This window comes from Danio rerio, chromosome 7, assembly GCF_049306965.1.
Source record: "Danio rerio strain Tuebingen ecotype United States chromosome 7, GRCz12tu, whole genome shotgun sequence".
Classification (NCBI taxonomy): domain Eukaryota; kingdom Metazoa; phylum Chordata; class Actinopteri; order Cypriniformes; family Danionidae; genus Danio; species Danio rerio.
Window position 1 is genome coordinate 59,716,371 of NC_133182.1, and position 20,643 is coordinate 59,737,013.

At 34.5% G+C, this 20,643-nt stretch overlaps 2 protein-coding genes across 3 annotated transcripts in view; one reads left to right on the forward strand and one right to left on the reverse strand.

Moving 5' to 3' along the window:
• The window catches only part of LOC110439952 (transmembrane protein 236-like), a 766,382-nt gene that overhangs the window by 389,162 nt on the left and 356,577 nt on the right, over positions 1-20,643 (reverse strand). The window lies entirely within an intron of this gene.
• Positions 1,914-20,641, forward strand: sdr16c5b (short chain dehydrogenase/reductase family 16C, member 5b). The gene is given in 7 exon segments (NM_214771.2): positions 1,914-2,039; positions 2,219-2,559; positions 3,899-4,030; positions 5,670-5,769; positions 5,854-5,998; positions 15,287-15,412; positions 20,133-20,641. Coding segments are annotated over 6 exon segments (921 nt in total). The 5' UTR covers positions 1,914-2,039; positions 2,219-2,238; the 3' UTR covers positions 20,230-20,641.

Here is a 20,643-nt window from a genome sequence, read left to right on the forward strand (position 1 = left end):
CTTATAAATGACAATTAAAGGCTTAATTAAAGTATCAAATGAACAATAATCTTTGCCATCCTATCTAAAAAGTAAAATTACTGTAGTTTAAGTTTAAACATTGCTGAATGACAAAGATTGTTAAAATACAATATAAAATTGGATAAAGCACCAACAATAATTTAACAATATAATAAGATGCAATGTTTAAACTGTACAGTAATTTTATTTTAGATAAGGTTGCAAAGATTTATTTTTCATTTGAAGTACAGTTTAATTTGTGTATCTTTAAACAAATAGGAATGAATATTGTCGTTTATGTTCTTTTTCCTGTTTATAATTTAACTGAGCCTTTAATCGTCAATTATAAGGCATTTATAAAGAATAAATAGTCCTCTCTTTAGATCACAAAACTGGATGAAGTTAAGTTATTAAAGCATTTATTAATATACAAATCAACAATTAGTATATGCCTGAATAATAAGATATATAAACGTTTATTTGAATAGTTTATTGATCATTTACTCACTCATTCTGAATTATCTTAAAAAACAACCAACTATGCTTAAATAACTGATTTGTAAATAATGCAATACTTAATTTAGTAATGAAAAATAAATCATTAACAAAGTATGAAACTACAGCTATTAAGCACATTATAAATGTGGTTGTAAGTCAAGAATACAGCATGTGTAGCAACCCAGCACTGGGAAACACCCATACACAGTCACATTCCCACACAAACATTTATTCATTCAATTTCTTTTCAGCTTCGTCCCTTTATTAATCTGGGGTTGACACAGAGGAATGAACCGCCAACACATTCAACATATGTTCTACGCAGTGGATTCACTTCCAGGAGCAACCCATCACTAGAAAACATCCATACACACTCATTCACACACAAACATCTTTGGACAATTTTGTTTTACCCAATTCACCTATAGCCCATGTCTTTGGACTAGTGGGGGAAACTGGAGCATCCAAAGAAAACCCACGCGAACACAAGGAGAACATGCAAACTACACTCAGAAACGCCAACTGGCCCAGTCAGGACTCTAACCAGTGACCTTCTTGCTGTGAAGTGACAGTGCTAACCACTGAGCCACCATCATTGTATAGAAAGGATTTATATAGTGATGACCATGTTATTTCATGTTGATTGTTTAACTTCTGTACTTGAATAATGTTACACTCCCAAAAAAACATAAAGTACTTATATTTTTGCTTTGTTGTGTTTATATATGCTTATAGGACTTAGAACTTATATTTTATGCAGATACACTGCAGATCATCCTCATTGATTTACATAAATGAAATCTTCCCAAATTCAAATGATCTGGTGAAATGGTATTAAAATTGCAATATATATTGCAGAAAAACAAAAAATTGCAATGTCAGATTTTTCCAATATTCTGCAGCCCTAATCCTATTGATATTGTTTGTCTGCACTGTTAATGTCTTTTTTTTTTCTTTTTCTGGAGTGGACTACTATTCACAATGGAACATATTGTTCTGATCTGAAAGCAAGTGATCTTGAAATTCACAAAACTAAACAATGCAAACTGAGAAATCATTTAATGATAAATAAGTAAGAAAGAATGAACGTGAATGTAATTAAATAGGACCCCTAAACACAAAGTCAGCTACGAAGCCTATACGCACCAGGGGGGTGTGTACTGTATCATGTAGGCAAAATGGTCTTTAAAACCCAACACTTTTTACAACACATTCAAAATAAGCGCCATTCAACGCTAGATCAAGTTTTAAGTGAGCTTTAAGTAAGGCAGCCGTTGGCCAGTAGCGTAAATCAACAATAGTTTATTTGTTCAATTGTGAGCGTAGCAACTTAGTGGGCGTCAAATGGTTAAACATATGCCGCGCCCATCGCATCCTGTCCCGTTACAGTTGCTACACAAATACTGAACTTTGTCTTTCGCTAAACACGAAGTGTAATAACCGGGCAGCCTGAACGAAGGTCAACGACATGCACAGTTAAATGCCAAATGAATGAAGCCAATCGGAGTCTGCTGTAATAGAGCGCTTACGAAACGAGAGAGGTAAGATCGGCTATCATGTATAGCCTATTATTTCGCATTGCACGTCGAATATTTGACAACTCTTACTACAGTTATTCAGTTGTTGTGATGCCTACGTTGTTAAAAACGTCGTAATGTTACTGTAGCCAATAAATGAAAAGTTGAATTAACTCGTGACCGTGTAACCCTTGCATCTCTAGGATATATTCGCCACATCATCATGAACTTTCTTTTGGAGACTCTTCGGGTGCTTTTCCTTTCCCTGGTTCTCGGCTTGGAAGCCTTCGTTAGGCTATTCATACCGCCTCGAAGGAAGAATGTGTCCGGGGAGCTTGTGTTGTTGACCGGGGCGGGGAGCGGCATAGGTCGCCTCATGGCCCTGGAGTTCGCGCGCCTGGACGCGCGCCTTGTGCTGTGGGATATTAATGAGGACGGCAATAAAGAGACGGCTCGTTTGATTAAAGAAAAGTACGGAGCGCGAGCCCACACGTATACCTGCGACTGTAGCGACCGAGAGGAAGTGTACAGAGTCGCAAACCAGGTAAATAGACGGTTTCACAAAGCACAAAGAAAGACTTGGTTTAAATTCCTTTTAAAGGTCTTTGTGCTTTGTGATCAAATACATGCATAGATAAGTAGTTAACGTACTTTATTGTTGGCTACATTGTATTTTGTGTTAAATTATTTATTTGGTCACACTTTACAGTTCCATTAGTGCTAGTTAGGTTATAATTTATTTACTAATATGAACTAAGAATGAACAATACTCACAGGCTACTTGTATTAATCATTGTTTGCTTGTTAACCTTATAATTAATGCACTGTGAAAGTGTAAACAAGAAAAACAATAAACAACTTTATTTTCATTTACTAAAGTTAAAGATGGAACAGATGCTGTAATAAATGTAGTGTTCATTGTTTGTTCATGCTAGTACAGTAAATACATTAACATTAACTAACATGGAACTTTATTGTTAAGTGTTACCAACTATTCATCCATTCATACATATCCTACATGTCAAAAATGTTAGCTGTGACTGTTTTGAAGACCTTAAAGGACTGATTTGTCAGTTACACTCAAATGTTTTATGTCACATCACATTTGTAATGCCATAAACAATATGATTCTTGCTCACATGCATATTGTTTATTTTCAGTGGACCTACAGTCAAGTCCAAAATTATTCAACCCCCTGAAGTATGAATAATTTTGGGCTTGACTATACATGCAGGCCTGTAGGCAACCTGGTGAAAAGAGTGGTTCTTTTTTTTCTCAAAAAGTGGACCTTTTTGCTGTTATTTGCCTCATTTTCTAATTTATTATTAGGTTTAAACACTGCATTTTAGTGAGATTTTAAGCACTATGATTTGCTGGATTAGCTTGTCAGATGATCATCATGACCACACGTTTTGCTGTACCAAAAAATATTTTCTAAAGATTTATTATAAAGAACCATAAAAATACTTATTTTTAAAATACAAACGTATTATATCATAAATCATTAAAAAAGAGAGAATATGTTAAAGTAAAAAAAAAAGTCTATTGTCATTTATCAGGCACAACAAACTGGCCAGCACATTTATCTTTCCTCTTTGGCCATTTGAATAATAAAAATGAAAACATATTAATAATAATAATAATTGCAAAGCTTGATGACTTTTCATCGAAGCCTTCTTCGATGGGTTATTTGTACAATTAAGATATACAAACCACCTGAACCACACCACCCCCCGGCTATGAACCTGACATCTACAATAGTTTATATCATTATGTTATTATGTTTTCTTTATTAGTAAGTACTGTACTGTTATTGTAAATCCTAACTCTGAGTCCTTTAAGAACCAGTGTAATTCACCCCTACTTCCCTTTGTTCTATAAAGGTAAAGCGTGAGGTTGGTGATGTCACGATTTTGATAAATAATGCAGGCATTGTTACTGGGAAGAAGTTCATGGATTCTCCTGATTCGCTTATAGAGAAGTCTATGGAGGTCAACAGTCTGGCACATTTCTGGGTATGTAAAAGCTTTACTCCCTCTGTAAAAAGCGTTTAGTTGACTACTTAAAAAAAGAGAGTAAACACATTGCCTTATAATATAAGTATTAAGTAGGCAAACTGTGCACAATGATAAAAAGTCAATGGTTTACTTACTTTTAAAAAAATAAATCAACTTGTTGCTTTTGAGTCAACATGTTTACTTACATTTCAGTAACTAATCACTTTTTACAGTGCATCTTTATATCCGTCCATCTGTTTGTCTGTATGTTTGTTTGAAATGACATATTATCATGTGGGAACAAGGCCTTGTGGTCTGATGATGGAACAGTACAATCTTTTTCAGGGTCAGTTTAATGTGTAAACAAACTTGTGTGTCCTAAGAAACTTAACATTATCAAAAATGGATATTATTAATGATAGAAAAAACCCACAGAAAAAAAACCCCATGAGCTTTAAGTGCAAAAATTAAAAGGGAAATATGTGAGGCAATGTAGACATGTGTTTCACAATGTTCAAAACCACATATTTCACACGTGGTTGCTCATGTGAAGTTCATGTGAATTTTGTTTAAGGGTTGACATTTATTTTTATGGTTTTTAATTAACAATGGACAAAAAAAAAGAAATTATATGCTATAATACAATAAATGATATATTTCATTCAGATTAGAACATTTTTAAAAAAGTGTGAATAATTAGATATTACTATGTAATATCTAAAATAATATTAGCCAAGAACAGGTTTTATCAATCCAATCTCAAAATATATTCAAAGTAATTCTTATACAAAATATATATTCACTCAATTACTCATTATTGTTTTTTATTAAATATAAATATATTTATTTGGTAAATATATATGTAATTTGTTAAATATAAATAGTTTTATGCCTTGCCCCTTCATTTTATGTATCCTTTTACTCAGTGAACACTCTATTATTTTTAGATTTAAAGTAAATGTTTTGTAAATAAAGTAAATCCCTGCCATTTATATCAACAACGTTTTGACCTTAAGACTATATTTCTCTAGAATTATGGCAGTATAGCAAAATAAATGATATTAACAAGAGTGTTTGTGTTATTAGGGAGTCATTAAACCTTTAATTCAATTGATCTTTTAAGAATATAAGCCCTTTACAGATGAAATGGTTCATTAAATTATTTAAAATATAATTTATTCATTTTGTGTTTACTTCACAAATGCTAATAAATTCTTAAGTTTTAATTATACCATAATTATCTCAAGCTGCAAAACATAACATAACATGTTTAATCCTTTTATTAAACCTATACTTTTTAAATTTGTTGTGACCTTCTGGCCTACAGGAATAAGGTCATATTTAAAACTCTATTGCTATGGTAGTTTGTCATTTACAAAACTTGTATAGTACTTATGAGTAGACTTGTTATAATAGATAATAGATAATATTTAACATTAAAGACAGACAGCACTATATATAAAATATTAAACAAAATGAAAACATATTCATGAACAGATTTTGGGTTTTGTATCATTACACAGGTCTGTTTATTTGTTAACATATGATCTTGAGGTTACAATTTAAAGATGTTTTTAAAATTTCAGTCTGTTAAAAATGTACATGTTTTAAATATTCTGAAACAAAATATACATGATACCTATATCTCCCCTTTTAGACTTACAAAGCTTTTCTGCCAGCAATGATTGCTGGAAATCATGGTCATTTGGTGAGCATTGCAAGCTCCGCTGGACTTATTGGAGTGAACGGACTGGCAGGTATATATTCTCAGTCACACAAATGTTTTATTTTGAAGGTAGTGCACATTTCAAATGACATTTTGGCTTTGGTATACTGTTCAGATTACTGTGCAAGTAAGTTTGCTGCAGTTGGATTTGCTGAGTCAATGGGACTAGAGCTGCTGGCCACAGGCTGTGATGGAGTGAAGACCACTATAGTCTGCCCGTTTTTTATCAACACTGGCATGTTTGACGGTGCCAACACAAAGTAAGTAACTGCTTTTCAAAAATAAACTAAATTGTTTTCCAACCTACTTAACCAAACATTTTCTACACTAAAAATTGCTGTGTTCCACACAATCGATTTGTGTCAAGACAACATAAAGGAATTAAATTGGATTGAACATAAAACAATTAGGTTGACCTAATAAAGCTCAAGAATTGTGCTGTTTCAGCTTATTAAGTAGTTTGAACATTCGGCAAACATATATACATAAACCTGTAGATATAGTTGCATCAGTCTTAAAAAAAAAGTGTAACTCAGCTTTTAACAGTACAATGAAAAAGAAAGTAATCATTTAGCAAACGCTTTCAAAGTCAAAGTTTAGAACAGTCAAAGAACACCAAGGGCTCTATTTAGCAAAGCCATAAGCGCATTTGCTATTTACATGACGTATATCCTGACGTATATTTATATTCTATATATATTCTTATTATATCCTATATATATATCCTTAATATTTAAATTTTTTTCATATGTAAAGATATTTGCATATTGCTCTACAGCTTGTGTGTATTAAGCAATGTGTAAGCGAGGTGCAACTCTGCGCTGGACTTTAGACTGGGTTTGTTTTGGTCTATAAAAAATCTATTATAGTTTCTCAAAATAGCAACGAGCCAGTAATGCGCCTCAGAACGTCTTCCTTTTTAGACCAGAACACCTATGGACGCACATATAAGCGCAAATAAATTTGCTATTTTAACAGCGTGGCGCAATGCCTCAAAACAACTCTTGCGCCAAGCTGAAACCTTGCGCCACATTACGCCGGATGTATGATAGGGCCCCAAGTGTTCACTAAAGTGCTGGACGGGTAAGAGTTCAGTCAAATAATAATAAAACTAATAAGACATTATGAAATATAAAACGAGGATAAGAAAAGAAAACTAAAAATAGTGAGTAAAATAAAATAAGATACAGCTCTCACACTGTGTTGAATGGCCGTCTATAAAGATAGACTTATAAAACGCTACTGCAAATGCACTGTACCTCCTGCTTTTTAGTTTTACATGAGGGACATTTAAGAGTGACTGGTCAGAGGACCTAAGACCTTACGATGGAGCATATGGCTGGATTAAGTCAGAATATGTAAGTGCTAGACGGTTTAGTGCATTAAAATCTAATGTTAAGATCTTGAAATCAATTCTAAAACAAACGGGGAGCTATTGGAGAGAGGCGAAAATGGGTAATATGATCCTGCTTCCTTGTTCTTGTTATCAAAGGAGCTGCAGCATTCAGGACCATCTGCAGGCTATTGAGGGAGGTCTGACCAATGCCTAGATAGAGACCATTAGAGTAATTGAGACGAGGTCATATGAAAATGTGTATAATTTTTTCTATAATTCTTCTAAATCTTTGTAAATTATAAGGCAGAAAAGTTTTGGTCTAGAACAATTGCCTCAGTTGGAAGTTTTGTAAATTATTAATTATTACAAATTTACTTGTTTATCCAGCTTAAAATCACCATTCATTAAAACAACCCGACTTTTTTTGCAGAAGGCTTCACAAATAGTTTTAAAACACGCAAATCCATGTCAGGAGACCCACAGGCAGTGCCTGGATTAAAAAGCCCCCATTTTGCAGTATAAAAGTTGTTTTATAAAAGGTATGTTTTGGTTTTGGGGGTCTCCAACAATATGCTGATAAGCATGCAAGGTCAAAAACACTTTCATTGTCTTATATTATGGATTTATTTTTACCTAATTATCCCAACAACTCCCATATGATTTGTTCAGTGATTCATTTGTTCCCAAACCCCTCCTTTGCATGAGGCTAATCTGCTGTGATTGGTCCAATGACCCAGTCTGTTGTGATTGGTCGACTGTGTTCAGCACGAGATGAGAAACTCCCACCACGGTTATTAAGTACCAGAGTGTGTGAGAGCCCAATGCAGGAATGCAATAACGCAATGCAGTTAAACACCAGCATATTACTCTACTCTTAACCCGAACCCCAAGTAAGAACAACGACACATTCAGTATTAATTCACACAGTGGCAAAAGCTGAACTATTTTGAAAATTGACCACGTGTGTAGGAACAGCTGATGGAGGCCATAGCAAAAGCAAATGGCAGAGGATTGCAAGTTAAGAAACGCTTTTAAATCGGTAAAGGAAAAAGCAGGCGTTGCATTTTAATTGTGGTTTTGGATGCAATATGTAAACAGCCCCATACAGATTTAACCAGAGAGATACAGTACAAGCACTGATCTGTAGATATGTGACTACAAGTCATGCGGAGCAATTACAATTTACAACACACAATTACTCACACAATTTGCAAACTAAACAAAAAGAGGCAACAATTTTAATCACACTTACTTGTTACAATCCGGAATAATAGGCACGTTGGCTATACTGTAGTATTGTTGAGAAAATGGTCTTTAACTCTTTAATCCCCACAGCTGAATGTCCATCTGTTAATGATCATTATCTTGATCATGATAAGTCCTGTGATTTCCCAAGCTCTGCTAGTCTCTAAAGGGAAGGGCGCATTCACATTTTACCAAATCTGGCAGTTCATATTTGGTCTTTTTTGGACTTTCAGAATTAAACCTCAGCTAGATAATTTCATTCACTTATAGCTGTGTTACACTTTGCAAGGAAGGTCATTTTCAAAAACCCATAACATGTTTTTTAAACTATATGACTTCTGTCTTGTCATTGAATAATAATGTTTTGCCATCCAGACTTTTGACGATTTTCTTCAAGGCAGCATAAAAGTGGTGTTTGGTTATTTTTGTTTCAATGGCAGATGTAATTGTGTGTCATCCTCATAACAATGAAACAAAATATTATACCTCGTAAAAATGGATCCTAAATGATATAAATATAGAGAGAATAGAATTGGTCTGAAGATGGAGCCCTGGGGGACCCCACACGGGGAGAAAGCTTTAATCCAAAGCATACAAATAAGAACAAGATATCCTTGATAATATTTTTAATCATCACCGGGAATCATCAGGAATAATACATGCTAGAACAAGAAAGTAAAATATAAATGATGAGCATAGAGTGATTTTGTATTTTTCTGTGGTTGCTGCTACTTATCATCCGTTGGCTCTTGACGAGATGTAAATCTGAGATAAGTGAGGAGATAAGTGACTGTGCAGCCAGAGGCTGTTCTAACACAAATGTCAATAGAGAGTACTTTAACATAGATTACATTGTTATATAAGGTGTTGAAGAACTCTGAAACGCTTATCTCTGATGGTTTTCACAGTTATACAGTTGAAGGCAAAATTATTAGCCCTCTTGTGAAATTTTCATTCTTTTTCAAATATTCTCCAATCAAGTGCTGTTTAACGGAGATACATTTTTTTAACAACTTTAAAACTAATTGTTTTAATAACTAATTTCTATTAACAAATTTATTTGGTCTTTGACACGATGACAGTACATAATATTTGACTTGTTGTTTTGCAAACTAACATAAGTTAGGTTAACTAGGCAAGTTATAATTAGGCAGGTTATTGTACAATTGTTTGTTCTTTAGACAATCTAAAAATATATATTTCTTACTAATGTCATATTAAATAAAAAATACTAATAAAACTGCTTTTATTCTAGCCGTACTAATAGAAATAAAGCTTTTTTGAGAATAAAACATTACAGGAAATGAACATGTGAAAATCACTTAATAGCTCCAGCAAAGCAGCTCTTGGGAAACATTTGGTAAATTATTAAAAATCTGAGTAAAACTTCAGATGCATGTTAAAAAACAAAACTTATAATGAGTTTGACCAGGCCCGGATTGGCTAATCGGGAGGACCGGGAGAATTCCCGGTGGGCCGGTCCGTTTTTTGGCCGCGAGGGCCGGTGTCCCTAGCTCCAGAATCGGTTGCTCTCAGCAGTCACACTTTTTAAATTAATTTATTTACTTACTTGACTACAGTCTTCTTATTCATTATTTTACCGCAGCTCTGCTCTTTTTATATATAACCAACCTACAGGTTAATGATGATATTACTCAGATGAGTCAGTCCTTCATATACAACTGTTGTGGTCCAGTGGTTAACACGTTAGATTATGACGCCGCCGACCCGGGTTTGATTCTTGTCAGAGTATGTTTTTTTTTTTTAATTATAGTTTTATTGTTAAGACATATAATACTGTTAGGGTTTTTGAACATTTAAAGTTCTAAAGCAGCTGTTTTCTCAAAAAAAAAAAAAAAAAAAAAAGACGTGATAGTGTAATTAGAAACTGAATTGGAAATGACCTTATTTTAATATAGTCAGTCGTGAACTGAGGTGGGCCGGTCTAAGGCTTGAAACTCCAGGGCTGAAAAAGAGTCCCACTCCGGCCCTGAGTTTGACTGTGAAAAAGACAGACATGTAGCAGAGGCAGAAAATGAGGTGATGTAATTCAGCATTCTCACTCAGCTCTCAGATTTGTGTGTGTTTTGTGAGTGCGTCTGTGTGCTTAACTCTTAGTCAGTATGGCAGTGTGTTTGCATATTTGGAACTTGTGGTTGCTCAGTGTTAAATTGCGTCACTACCAAAAAGTGGGTTGTAGGTTTGTTTGTATACAGTAGGGAAAACCAATGGTAAATGCAAATAAGGCAATGAAACTAGCCCTGCAACCATGCTTTGTTAGGAAAATGGCAAAAGCATCAACATTTAATGAGCAATTAAATCATGCCTAATTGCTAATCATGGATATGCCAACCTGGACATGATATAAAATACATTCTAGAATGTTAAATGCTCATGACATCAAAAGCATGCACTGTGCAGGCCACTGTTTGCATGGTGCAGAGAATTATTAGCTGCCAAGAGCATAAAACCCACTGGAATTCAATGGTCTTTTTTTCTCATTCAGCCTACACCATGTTAATAATTTAGTCTTTGAAATATGCTGTAATACCACTACACTGATATTCATAATACATTTTTATTGCTTCATTTTATTTATTCTGTTTACTTTTATTAAAATATTCCCTTACTTGATGTAAAATTTGGGTCATCGTTCAAATAAATGCCAATTGTGTAGAGTCATTGATACATGCTTATAATCTGACAACCTTCACTGCATATTTCATTAGAATTATTTGGACAGTTTCAGAAACAAATTGTAAACAACAACAAACAGTCATTTCAGCATTTGAGTATGAAAAGTGCAGTAAAAAAAACACAATCAACACGGCTGTTGAGCTCTATAGCCTTTACGCAAACAGGTCGGTGAGTCCTGTCACTGACACTGTCATTTCTAATATGCAAATAAGAATGTTAACACTCAATCACTTTCCTTTGGCATAGTCCCTGATTTATCAGTGGTCACCACAACAAAATGAACCACATATACCGCTATTACAACTATACACTCTCTCATTCACATACTCACACACTATGACCAATTTAGTTTTATCCAACTCACCAGTGTTGCATGTCTTTGGACTGCAGAGGAAGTTCGCGCTAACACAGGGAGAACATGCAAACTTCAGCTGGGACTCGAACTGGCAAGCTTGTTAACTTGGGATTTAGTAATTAAAACCTTTCACTTCGATAGCATGCATTGTTATTCTTAAGGTGACCAAGCAATATGTTAATTAACAGATAAAAGGTTTGTCTTGGTTATTCTATGATCAAATTTAGCTTTAGCTTTAGTTCTAGAATAGCATTTCTTCTCTGATGACGCTTTTGAAGTTTGAAGGCCTGTGCAGAATATCCTTAAAGAATTAGTTGACATTTTTTTAATATTGTAAAATATAATTCATTACTCATTCTCATGTTGTTCCAATTAGGGATACAACGGTTATAGATATTGGTTATACAATTACAGTCTGAGGAATAATCATAGTTTTCATGATTATTATGCATTCATTAAATTCAAAACACTACTAGTTTTAAAATTAAATGAAAACTCCTTATATTTTAAAGTAATATTTATTGCTTCTCAGTAACCAAATAATGCAGCTCATAATAATAATTAACACAAAGAATAGGTCATTTCCCTTAGTACTTAATACTAAGTAAAAAAAAAGTTTTTGGCATTTTAACATAAGTAATAATTTCACACTGAAAATAAATGACAAAACAATAAATAAACAAATAAATAAAAATAATTAGGAATAAATTAATAATAGTATTCGTCAAATGTGAATCTAAGCTATTAGCTAGGTATTTCCCTTTTAAAGTGAGCAACTGTAGTGAAAGGCTGCCGAACGGTCGAACGGCACCTTTGATCAACTAGATTACACAATTGTTTGATATTTTGGTCCCACTTTATATTGTGGCCTTAACTAATATGTACTTAAACAGGAAATAATAGTTTGTTACAATGTACTTATTGTGTAAATACATGTATTTATTGTGTACTTACGCTTAATTAATACATATATGTATTTACATCTGTAATTAACTTTTGTAATTACATTTGTAAATACACAGTTGACCATCCCTTACACCTTAACCCATGCTTAAACCTACCCATGCCATCAAACCTGTCCATAACCCAACCTCTATCCCAACTCAAAAGCACCACAAGTGTTCTCAAATACATTATAAAAACAGTAAGTACATTGTATTTATTTTTTGATGTAAGTACATAGTAGTGAATGACACTTAATATAAAGTGGGACCGATTATTTAGTTTTTTTTTCTCTTTGGAGTATACACTTGTTTCATTCTTTTAAATAGGTGCGCCTGGAAAGCATGAGTGCATTGGGCCTCCCAATATGTGCACACAAGCCGTGTGCCTCCATTAGAAATAACGAACTTGCGCGTGCAGAAAATGCAGTGTGTGAATAGTTCTTAATTAATACCTCATCCATAGTAAATCGAGTGTGCATGGGTATTCGCCTTGGTGTATAACCTCGGAACTTTAAACTGGTGCGCAGTTGTCATAACATTGTTTAGTTGCAGCAGTTTTGTTCAGTGCAGAAACGCGGTGTTGAGAAGCTTTTACGATTCATTATCCGTGACGAATTGAAGCAAGGTTAATAGTGAAATTGGTTAATCGCTGCATCCCTGGAGACCACGGAGACCTCCATTTTATCTTTAAAACACAAACTAAGGTATTTGGTTGAAACCCAAGAACTCCCTCATCCTCCATAGATAGCAAAGGTCCTGAGACATTTAAAGACAAAAATATTGTCCAAATTCCCGGATTCACTTTATTTTGAGTCCCTTTAACAGGTTTTGTTGAATTTAAGTCATCTACATGCCAACTAATTCTCATTAGACTATATGTACACTGCTAAATTAGGGTTAGTGTAAGTTGACATATACTTGCAAAGTTTCTTATAGTCTTTTAAATGTTGAAGAAGCATTATCAGCAGATATTAGGCAGACAGACTACTAATACAGTCTACTAATGATGAAAAGTAATTGGCACCAAATTACAATGCAACTTTTAGTCATCAAAATGTGCAATAGGGACCATCAAAATAGTCTTTCCAAATTCCCTAAAGTTTGAGCAGTGTAACCTATAAAGTGAGATGACCCAAGATTCAATTCACCTATAGGGTTTAGAATTTCCAAGTGTTGCCTGTTTCAATTGGGAAAACTCTATATGATAGTTGTAGCATATGTTCAGTATTACCAGGTCCACCAAGGTTCTGGGTTGCATTTTCCGATAAAGATGCATCTTATCTCTTAATAGTGTTCCGTTCATGCTTTTACAAAAACTTATTGGTAACATGATTTGTGAAAACTGGTTGGATGAGCTACTTAGGAGTCACTGTCCATTTTCTCAATGAACATTTAACTCAAAAATCATCATCTTATGTTGGATTAGCAATCAGGACAAGTCTATATAAAGCATCTACCAACATCCTGAGGTGCAAAAGGTTTGGAGAAATGCGTAAAGAACATGTTAAGCAGAAGAAATGACCAATACATAGATGGGTTTCATGCATGTTCATGCAAGCCATTGACAGATCTACTTTGGCTTATGCTGCTTTAAGAAAATCCAACCCTGGACATGTACAAAGAGTACTACACAATTATTGGTAGTTATAATTAGGGATGTCCCAAACTAATCTCAAATATCAGTTCCGGGGCTGATCAAGATTCCTTTTTAACTTGTTGGTGTCAGATGTAATGTCTGAAACTTGATCCTTTAATTCAAATGAGCCATCATGTATGTGTTGAAACCACAGAGCACTATTTGTTAAAGGATTGCAAGGGTAAACTGCTCTCTCTATGGAAATAGAAAATCAGTCTAAAATCAACTTTTAATGTCTGTAACATTTTTACTACTATTTTGGTAATGAACTAAATTAAACTTAACTAAACACACTAAATAGATTAAAGTGCATTTCCTTAGGTACCCCTAAAGACAAAAGTCTAAAAATAGCGTTGAAACATTTTTTTTTTGAATAATGTTCACAGTCAGATGTGTTGACAGTTTTGTGTACCGAAGTTTAAGGAAGATGTAAGAAGAATGTGACAGAGTATGTATTCTTATATAGTGAGAGCAGTGAAAAAAGTGATTAAGGTGTTTACTTCCTGTTTACTTCAATTAAGATTGCCATACTCATTATAATTGAATTGGATTCTGGTTTCTTATGATTGAAGTTTTGTGCTTGAATGAGATAAAGTTTTATTTTTACTATTGCCTAAATCCTAATACACCAGATTTGTTAGGTTCATGGTGTTTGTTTTTAATACTATGACTGCATGATAAAATTCTGGAAATCTATGACTGGAAAATTATTGTTGTTGAATATTTGTGATAGCTATATTCCTACTGATAAATGTAGATAAATGCTATTTTATCTATTTTTTAAATGGATTTATTTATGTAATGATCAAAGATATAAACAGATAATCTATTTCTAATTTAGGCAAAAAAGTGTAGGTGCAAACATTTTAATCGATGTTTTCATTTCCTCAGCGGTTTTCCCCTTTGGCCATTGACTAGCAATAGCATAATCGCACCTGCTGGGGTGGTGGGTATAAAGATAGTGAGACCCCATTTGATTGATCAAATTAAAATAGAAAACTACAAAACCTGTGTGTGGAACACTCTCATGCTTGGCCATTAAATTAAATGTTACATTTTAAAATGATGCACTTTTTTAATAATTTGTGCAACACTATTTAGTACACTTTTATCTTTACTATAAATCTTCACAAATTTAAACTATTAGTTCAATAAGATAAATAAAAATAGTTTTTAGACTATGAAAATAGATTTATTTGCGGTTAAGACTATTAGCAGGTTTAAAGAAATAAAAACAATTGTCAAATTAGATAAAATACCTGAAAAGGAACCTGTTTAACTGCTTTGTCAGCACAAAAACTATTGGTCATGTTGTTGTTTGTGTGTATTTTGCAGATGGCCTAGACTCATGCCTATTCTTGACCCAGATTATGCATGTAGGAAAATTGTGGATGCAATTCGAAGGGAACAGGTTTACCTTTACATGCCTCGGAGCATCTACATCATCATCGGTTTAAGGAAGTAAGTCAAAATGGATTCAGTGTTGAAGATCTGTTTTCCTTTTATATTTTATTACTAAAATGTAGACAATCATATTGAAGAACAGCAATTATTGATTTACTAAAATGTAGACATTGATATTGAAGAGCAGCATTTATTAATTTACATTTATATAGTATTGAAAAACAGTACATTATTAAAACAAAGGTTAATGGTTTACATTTACAAAAAAAAACCTGATTATGGTGATTATGTTTGCAATATTGCTGTTGTTGCTGAACAAGTCGCAAAGGCAACAAGATTTTCATTTTCCCAATTTTATATGTTTTAGGTAAGCTTAGATCACAATATACAGCATACAATAAAAGACTGCATTGCTGGTGTCATGACATTTTCCACTGGCTGAGCTTGTCAATAAATGCAATAAATGCAGTAAATGGCATTTATTGATGTCAAGTTATCTGTAAGAAATGAATGAACTGTCACCCCGGATCGCATTACAATGAAACCAACCTTTAAATTTAGATTTTAAGTTTAAGTAATTAATCAAGAATAGACTGATATTTAGAAAAGAAACAACATTTGATTGGAATTTGTATTTGTAACTTCACCAGTAATAATAAAACCACTATAATCACAACCTTGAGGTTTATTGCTAAAACCTATCCCACAACATTCCGCTTAAGCAGAGACTCTTAAGCTTAACAGGAAGCTTGACAAAGAAAAATCTAAATAAAACCACCCACACAGACCCTTAAAGCACACAGTGCATGCACAAATGAGTCAATTTGTGTATGCGTCCTCTCTCTTATGAATTACTACAGGATAATTACAACACCTGTTTATGTTTGAATTAGTTGCTTAAACCTGCAGCTATGCTGAAGTTAAACACAAACTTAACTCTTTTTTTCATCTGTCGCTTTACTAATAGTGTGTAAAACACATGTGAGACTTCTAGAGTAAATCTCAATTTGTTTTCTTATTGCTGTTTAAGACAAATTATTTAAAAATGAAAGTATCAGTTCACCATAAATAGAATTTCAGTAATTTTTTTCACTCGCTTTAAACCCACAAGAAATTTGGTCATCTTCAGAAGAAAAAAATTACGATTTTTTAATCAAATCTTAAACCTGGAACACACCTAGACTATAGAACACACAAGACATGTCACTCGTATAGGGTTGAATGGGGAAAACGTCAATATAGAGAATGAAGCCCCGCCTACTAGTACAAGAGCCAATCATCGATTGCTATTGACTGACAACTCTCCAGGGAGAAGCTCGGATAAGACGTATGCTTTTATAACAGCCTGACAGTGGTCAACAAACGCACTGGAGCGAATGCCTACTTCACAGACATAAGAAATATATCCACATAAAGCTTGAAATCTTGACTTTCAATGGACCCTTCGCTAAGCCCCGCCCTCCTTAGTTACTGTTGCTACGCCTGTCAAGCTTTTGTGCCTGGCATGGCTTTTTCAATGTGTGTGCGCCGGTTTCAGACATTGAAACGGATATAATGTCATTTTTGGAGAACAGGTGAGATATCAGAGAAAGCCAGACAAAAAAGGACTGCAGTATGCATTACAGGAGTATATTAATCACATAATAGGCAATCGATTAGAGAATAAATCAATCAAAATTGAAGCTAGATTAGCCTAGCCGTCTCATACGCTAACCATTTAACAGCTTAGCTCATGCTCAGCAGGAGATGTAAAGTTTAAAAATAATCTAATAATAATAAATGAAACCGTGATTTCTCTATTTTTATCCAAAAAGCCTGATAGATTAATTGTTTTGCAATGAAATAAAGCATTACTAACCGATGAGGACACATGCACGACAGTGCTTTTACATAGTTCATTCATCTATAGAACAGCCAGAAAGGGAAACTGATGGATTTGTGCCGAATATTAGCATCATTGACCCATAACAATGTACAGTAAGTTACCTATAACTGTCAGTGTGTTTGTGTGTTCTTTATAAATGACTGAAAACAGCTGCGGGTAAAGTATAGTGATCGCAGCTGCTCAGTTTGTGATCATATCTTGGTTTTGTTCTGTTGATTTGTAATGTCAAATATTCGTAGCTTGATATAGATGGAAATATAAAGTTCAGTAAAGTTAGCAACAGATTCGCAGATTTGTATTTTTCGGATCAATAACTCATGTCATTATGACCTATTCGCTACTAGTATGACTATGTTACTAACGTTATGGCGAAGGCTTAAACGGAGCATTAAAAAAAAGGAATAAGACAGCTGTGAAACATTACCAGCTTTGTGTTTTAGTAGGAAACACAGTTTAGATCTGTTTAGGGTGAGAGTTGTATGAGTTATTGCCGTCTGTCTATCACTGAATGTGTCAGGAATAGCTATTCAATTCAATTGAATTCAGCTTTATTTGTATAGCGCTTTTACAATGTAGATTGTGTCAAAGCAGCTTCACATAAATGGTCATAGTAACTGGAACAGTGTGGTTCAGGTTTTAGTGTTTAAGTTCAGTTCAGTTCAGTTTAGCTCAGTTCAGTGTGATTTAATCATTACTGAGAGTTCAAACACTGAAGAGCCAATTCATCGATGCGTAGCTCTACCAATCCTGAACCATGCGAGGCAGTGGCGATAGCGGAGAGGGAAAAAAAAACTTCACCTGATGGGAGTGAAGAAAAAAAAAACCTTGAGAGAACCAGACTCAGTTGGGCACGACCATTTTAATTTCTCCGCTGGCCAAAAGTCTTGTGCAGAGCTTCATTCGCCGTGGTTTAGGCTGGAAGATGGCCTCAGCGAAGACTCGTCAGTCCCTGGAGCGTCGCTGGAATCAGACTCATGTTCTCCACTCCCCACGACCATCAGCGCAGCAGCAGCTCAGGATATGGCCTGGTCCCTATATATCCCAAAATATCTAAACAAAACCAACTTAGCTCCGCTCCTTTAGCGTCTCTCACACAGCCTGATCCACGCTAGCATGTCTGCTCCTGGGTTTTGGGTTTTGAAAAGGGAGAAAATTCCACTATCTCGTCCAAACTTTAAGGAGACCGGGTATCAGATTTGCACAATCCATGTGCACTCGCTCAAAAACTTGACAGAGCCCCTGTGCGTAGTTACGGTTGCTAAGCCATGATTGGTGGATGGCGGTTTTTGGGCATGGCTTAGAGAAGGGTCAATTGAACCAAGTGCACTTGAAAACAAAAAAGTTTTTTAGTTTTGTAATCTGTATGAAACGAACGCGAGGTTCAGTACATCCTGTCAAACGCACTCAAACACCCCAAACTTGTAAACAGAGTCGCTGCCATCTCTGGAGGAGATTCACCATCAAGACCAAGTTATGGATTACTTGAGAAGAGCAGCGTGATCAGACAATCATTATCCAGAAGATGATAATGTGTAGAACAGCAATAAATGAGATTGGTTTTGTGATCTCCTTCCTTTTGAGTGCACATGATGTTGTTTGATTCGGATGTTTAGAAATTAAACTTATGAGACAGTTGTTGTTTATTTTTATTAGTGTTTCCAAATATGTAATGGAATCATAAGCTTGGCAAACAGTTTTAGAGAATTTGATGATTCCTCATTCACACAGAATGCCTTTAATGACAACCATAGTGCAAACTCCTGGCCAATGAGTAGCGTCACATGGAATACACCAAACAAATAACCTGACAGCCAGCTGTTGGCTTGGTGTGTCCTGGCCTTTAGAGATTTCTATCTCTCCATTTAAAGTGTGTTTGCCCAAAACGGATGCTAAAAGCATTAAAAAGCATTAATAATCATGGCCATACAAGTTAAGCATGACTGCATATCCAGTGCAGTTGACTGAGAGTCACTTCAATTTGTTTGAGCTTCCACAGGAACCAATGAGGTTTGTTTACACACATCAAGCAGGTGTGTTTGAGCTCCTGTTATGTTTGCTAATCACTTGTGAATATAGACCAAAATGAATTCTGATCACTCCCAGCAGGCACACAACATCATAAGACAGTCATATTAGGTTAGATTAAATTCATAACGTGAGGTCACCAAAATATAATGTCTAGCCCACGTCTAAGGACAACATTATTTTGACGTCTAAATAACGACATTAATATACATTAATATGTAGTTGGATTTTAGGTTGTGTTGGATAGTGACCAAAATCCAACACCTGACAGATGTCATAGTGGTAACGTCCACGCAACATCAAAGGTGTAACATGATTAGAAGTTGATATTTGGTTGATTTTAGGTTGGACATTGACATTGGCCTGATGTGGAGTTCTAACATCAACCCGATTTTCATGTCCAAACAAAATTCAACATCCCCACAACGTTGGGGTACAACGTCAATATGACAAATGTCTAAGCCTTCCAATTTCTACAGATTAATAACAAGAACAATTTCAAAGTAGAATAAATGGTAACTGAGATTTCAGTTTGCAATATCAAGCAGCATATCAAGATTTTTTTGTACGACTAACAAATCTAAAAGGCAATGACACCAGTAAACACATGTTAGCTTCAATTATGGCAATTATGTGACAAACAAGGTTGAAAAAGCATTTATGTGAAATCTGTTTACAGGTGTTAAGAGTTTTAAGTGAACACAATAGACAGAAATCTCTCGTGTTATTAAAAAAGCTGTTGAAATTAAAATGAGTTATTTGGGGTCGAACTAGCTTTAAAAATGCTCTAATTTAAGTGTATGTTTTTTTTCTTCAGTGTGCAAGTATAACAGTTCCTCTCTCTGTCTTGTTTTTACTCTGTCACAGTCTTTTACCCACTAAAGTGGGTGTGCTGCTTGGTGAATACCTAGGAGCATTCAACTTTATGGCTAAGTTCAAAGGTCATGGACAAAAGAGCGACTAACTTCCACCAATAGAGGAACTAAGAAACAACCAATGGGCTCTGATAAATCAGAGGAAAGGTGAAGAGAAAAAAAACCTGTGCTGCCACAATACCCCGAGAGTGCATGGAATAGTTACACATTAAACAACTGTGAAGAAGAGAGACACAGTTAGAACAAATACAGTATCCAAAACGCACTTCTTACATTCAGCACTTGCAGTTTTCGTTTTACTTCATTATTTTGAAATAATAACAGTAGACACAACTTCAGCCATAAGCGCTTACTTTGCACCCAATAATCCGTTTTCATAAAGAACGACTTACATTTTATGTTTTAATAACTTGTTAATTGTATTATGGGAACAGATTATATGGTCTGTTATTAATGGCTCTTACTAATTAATGTGTCAATTGAATTATTGGCTGTTTTTAACA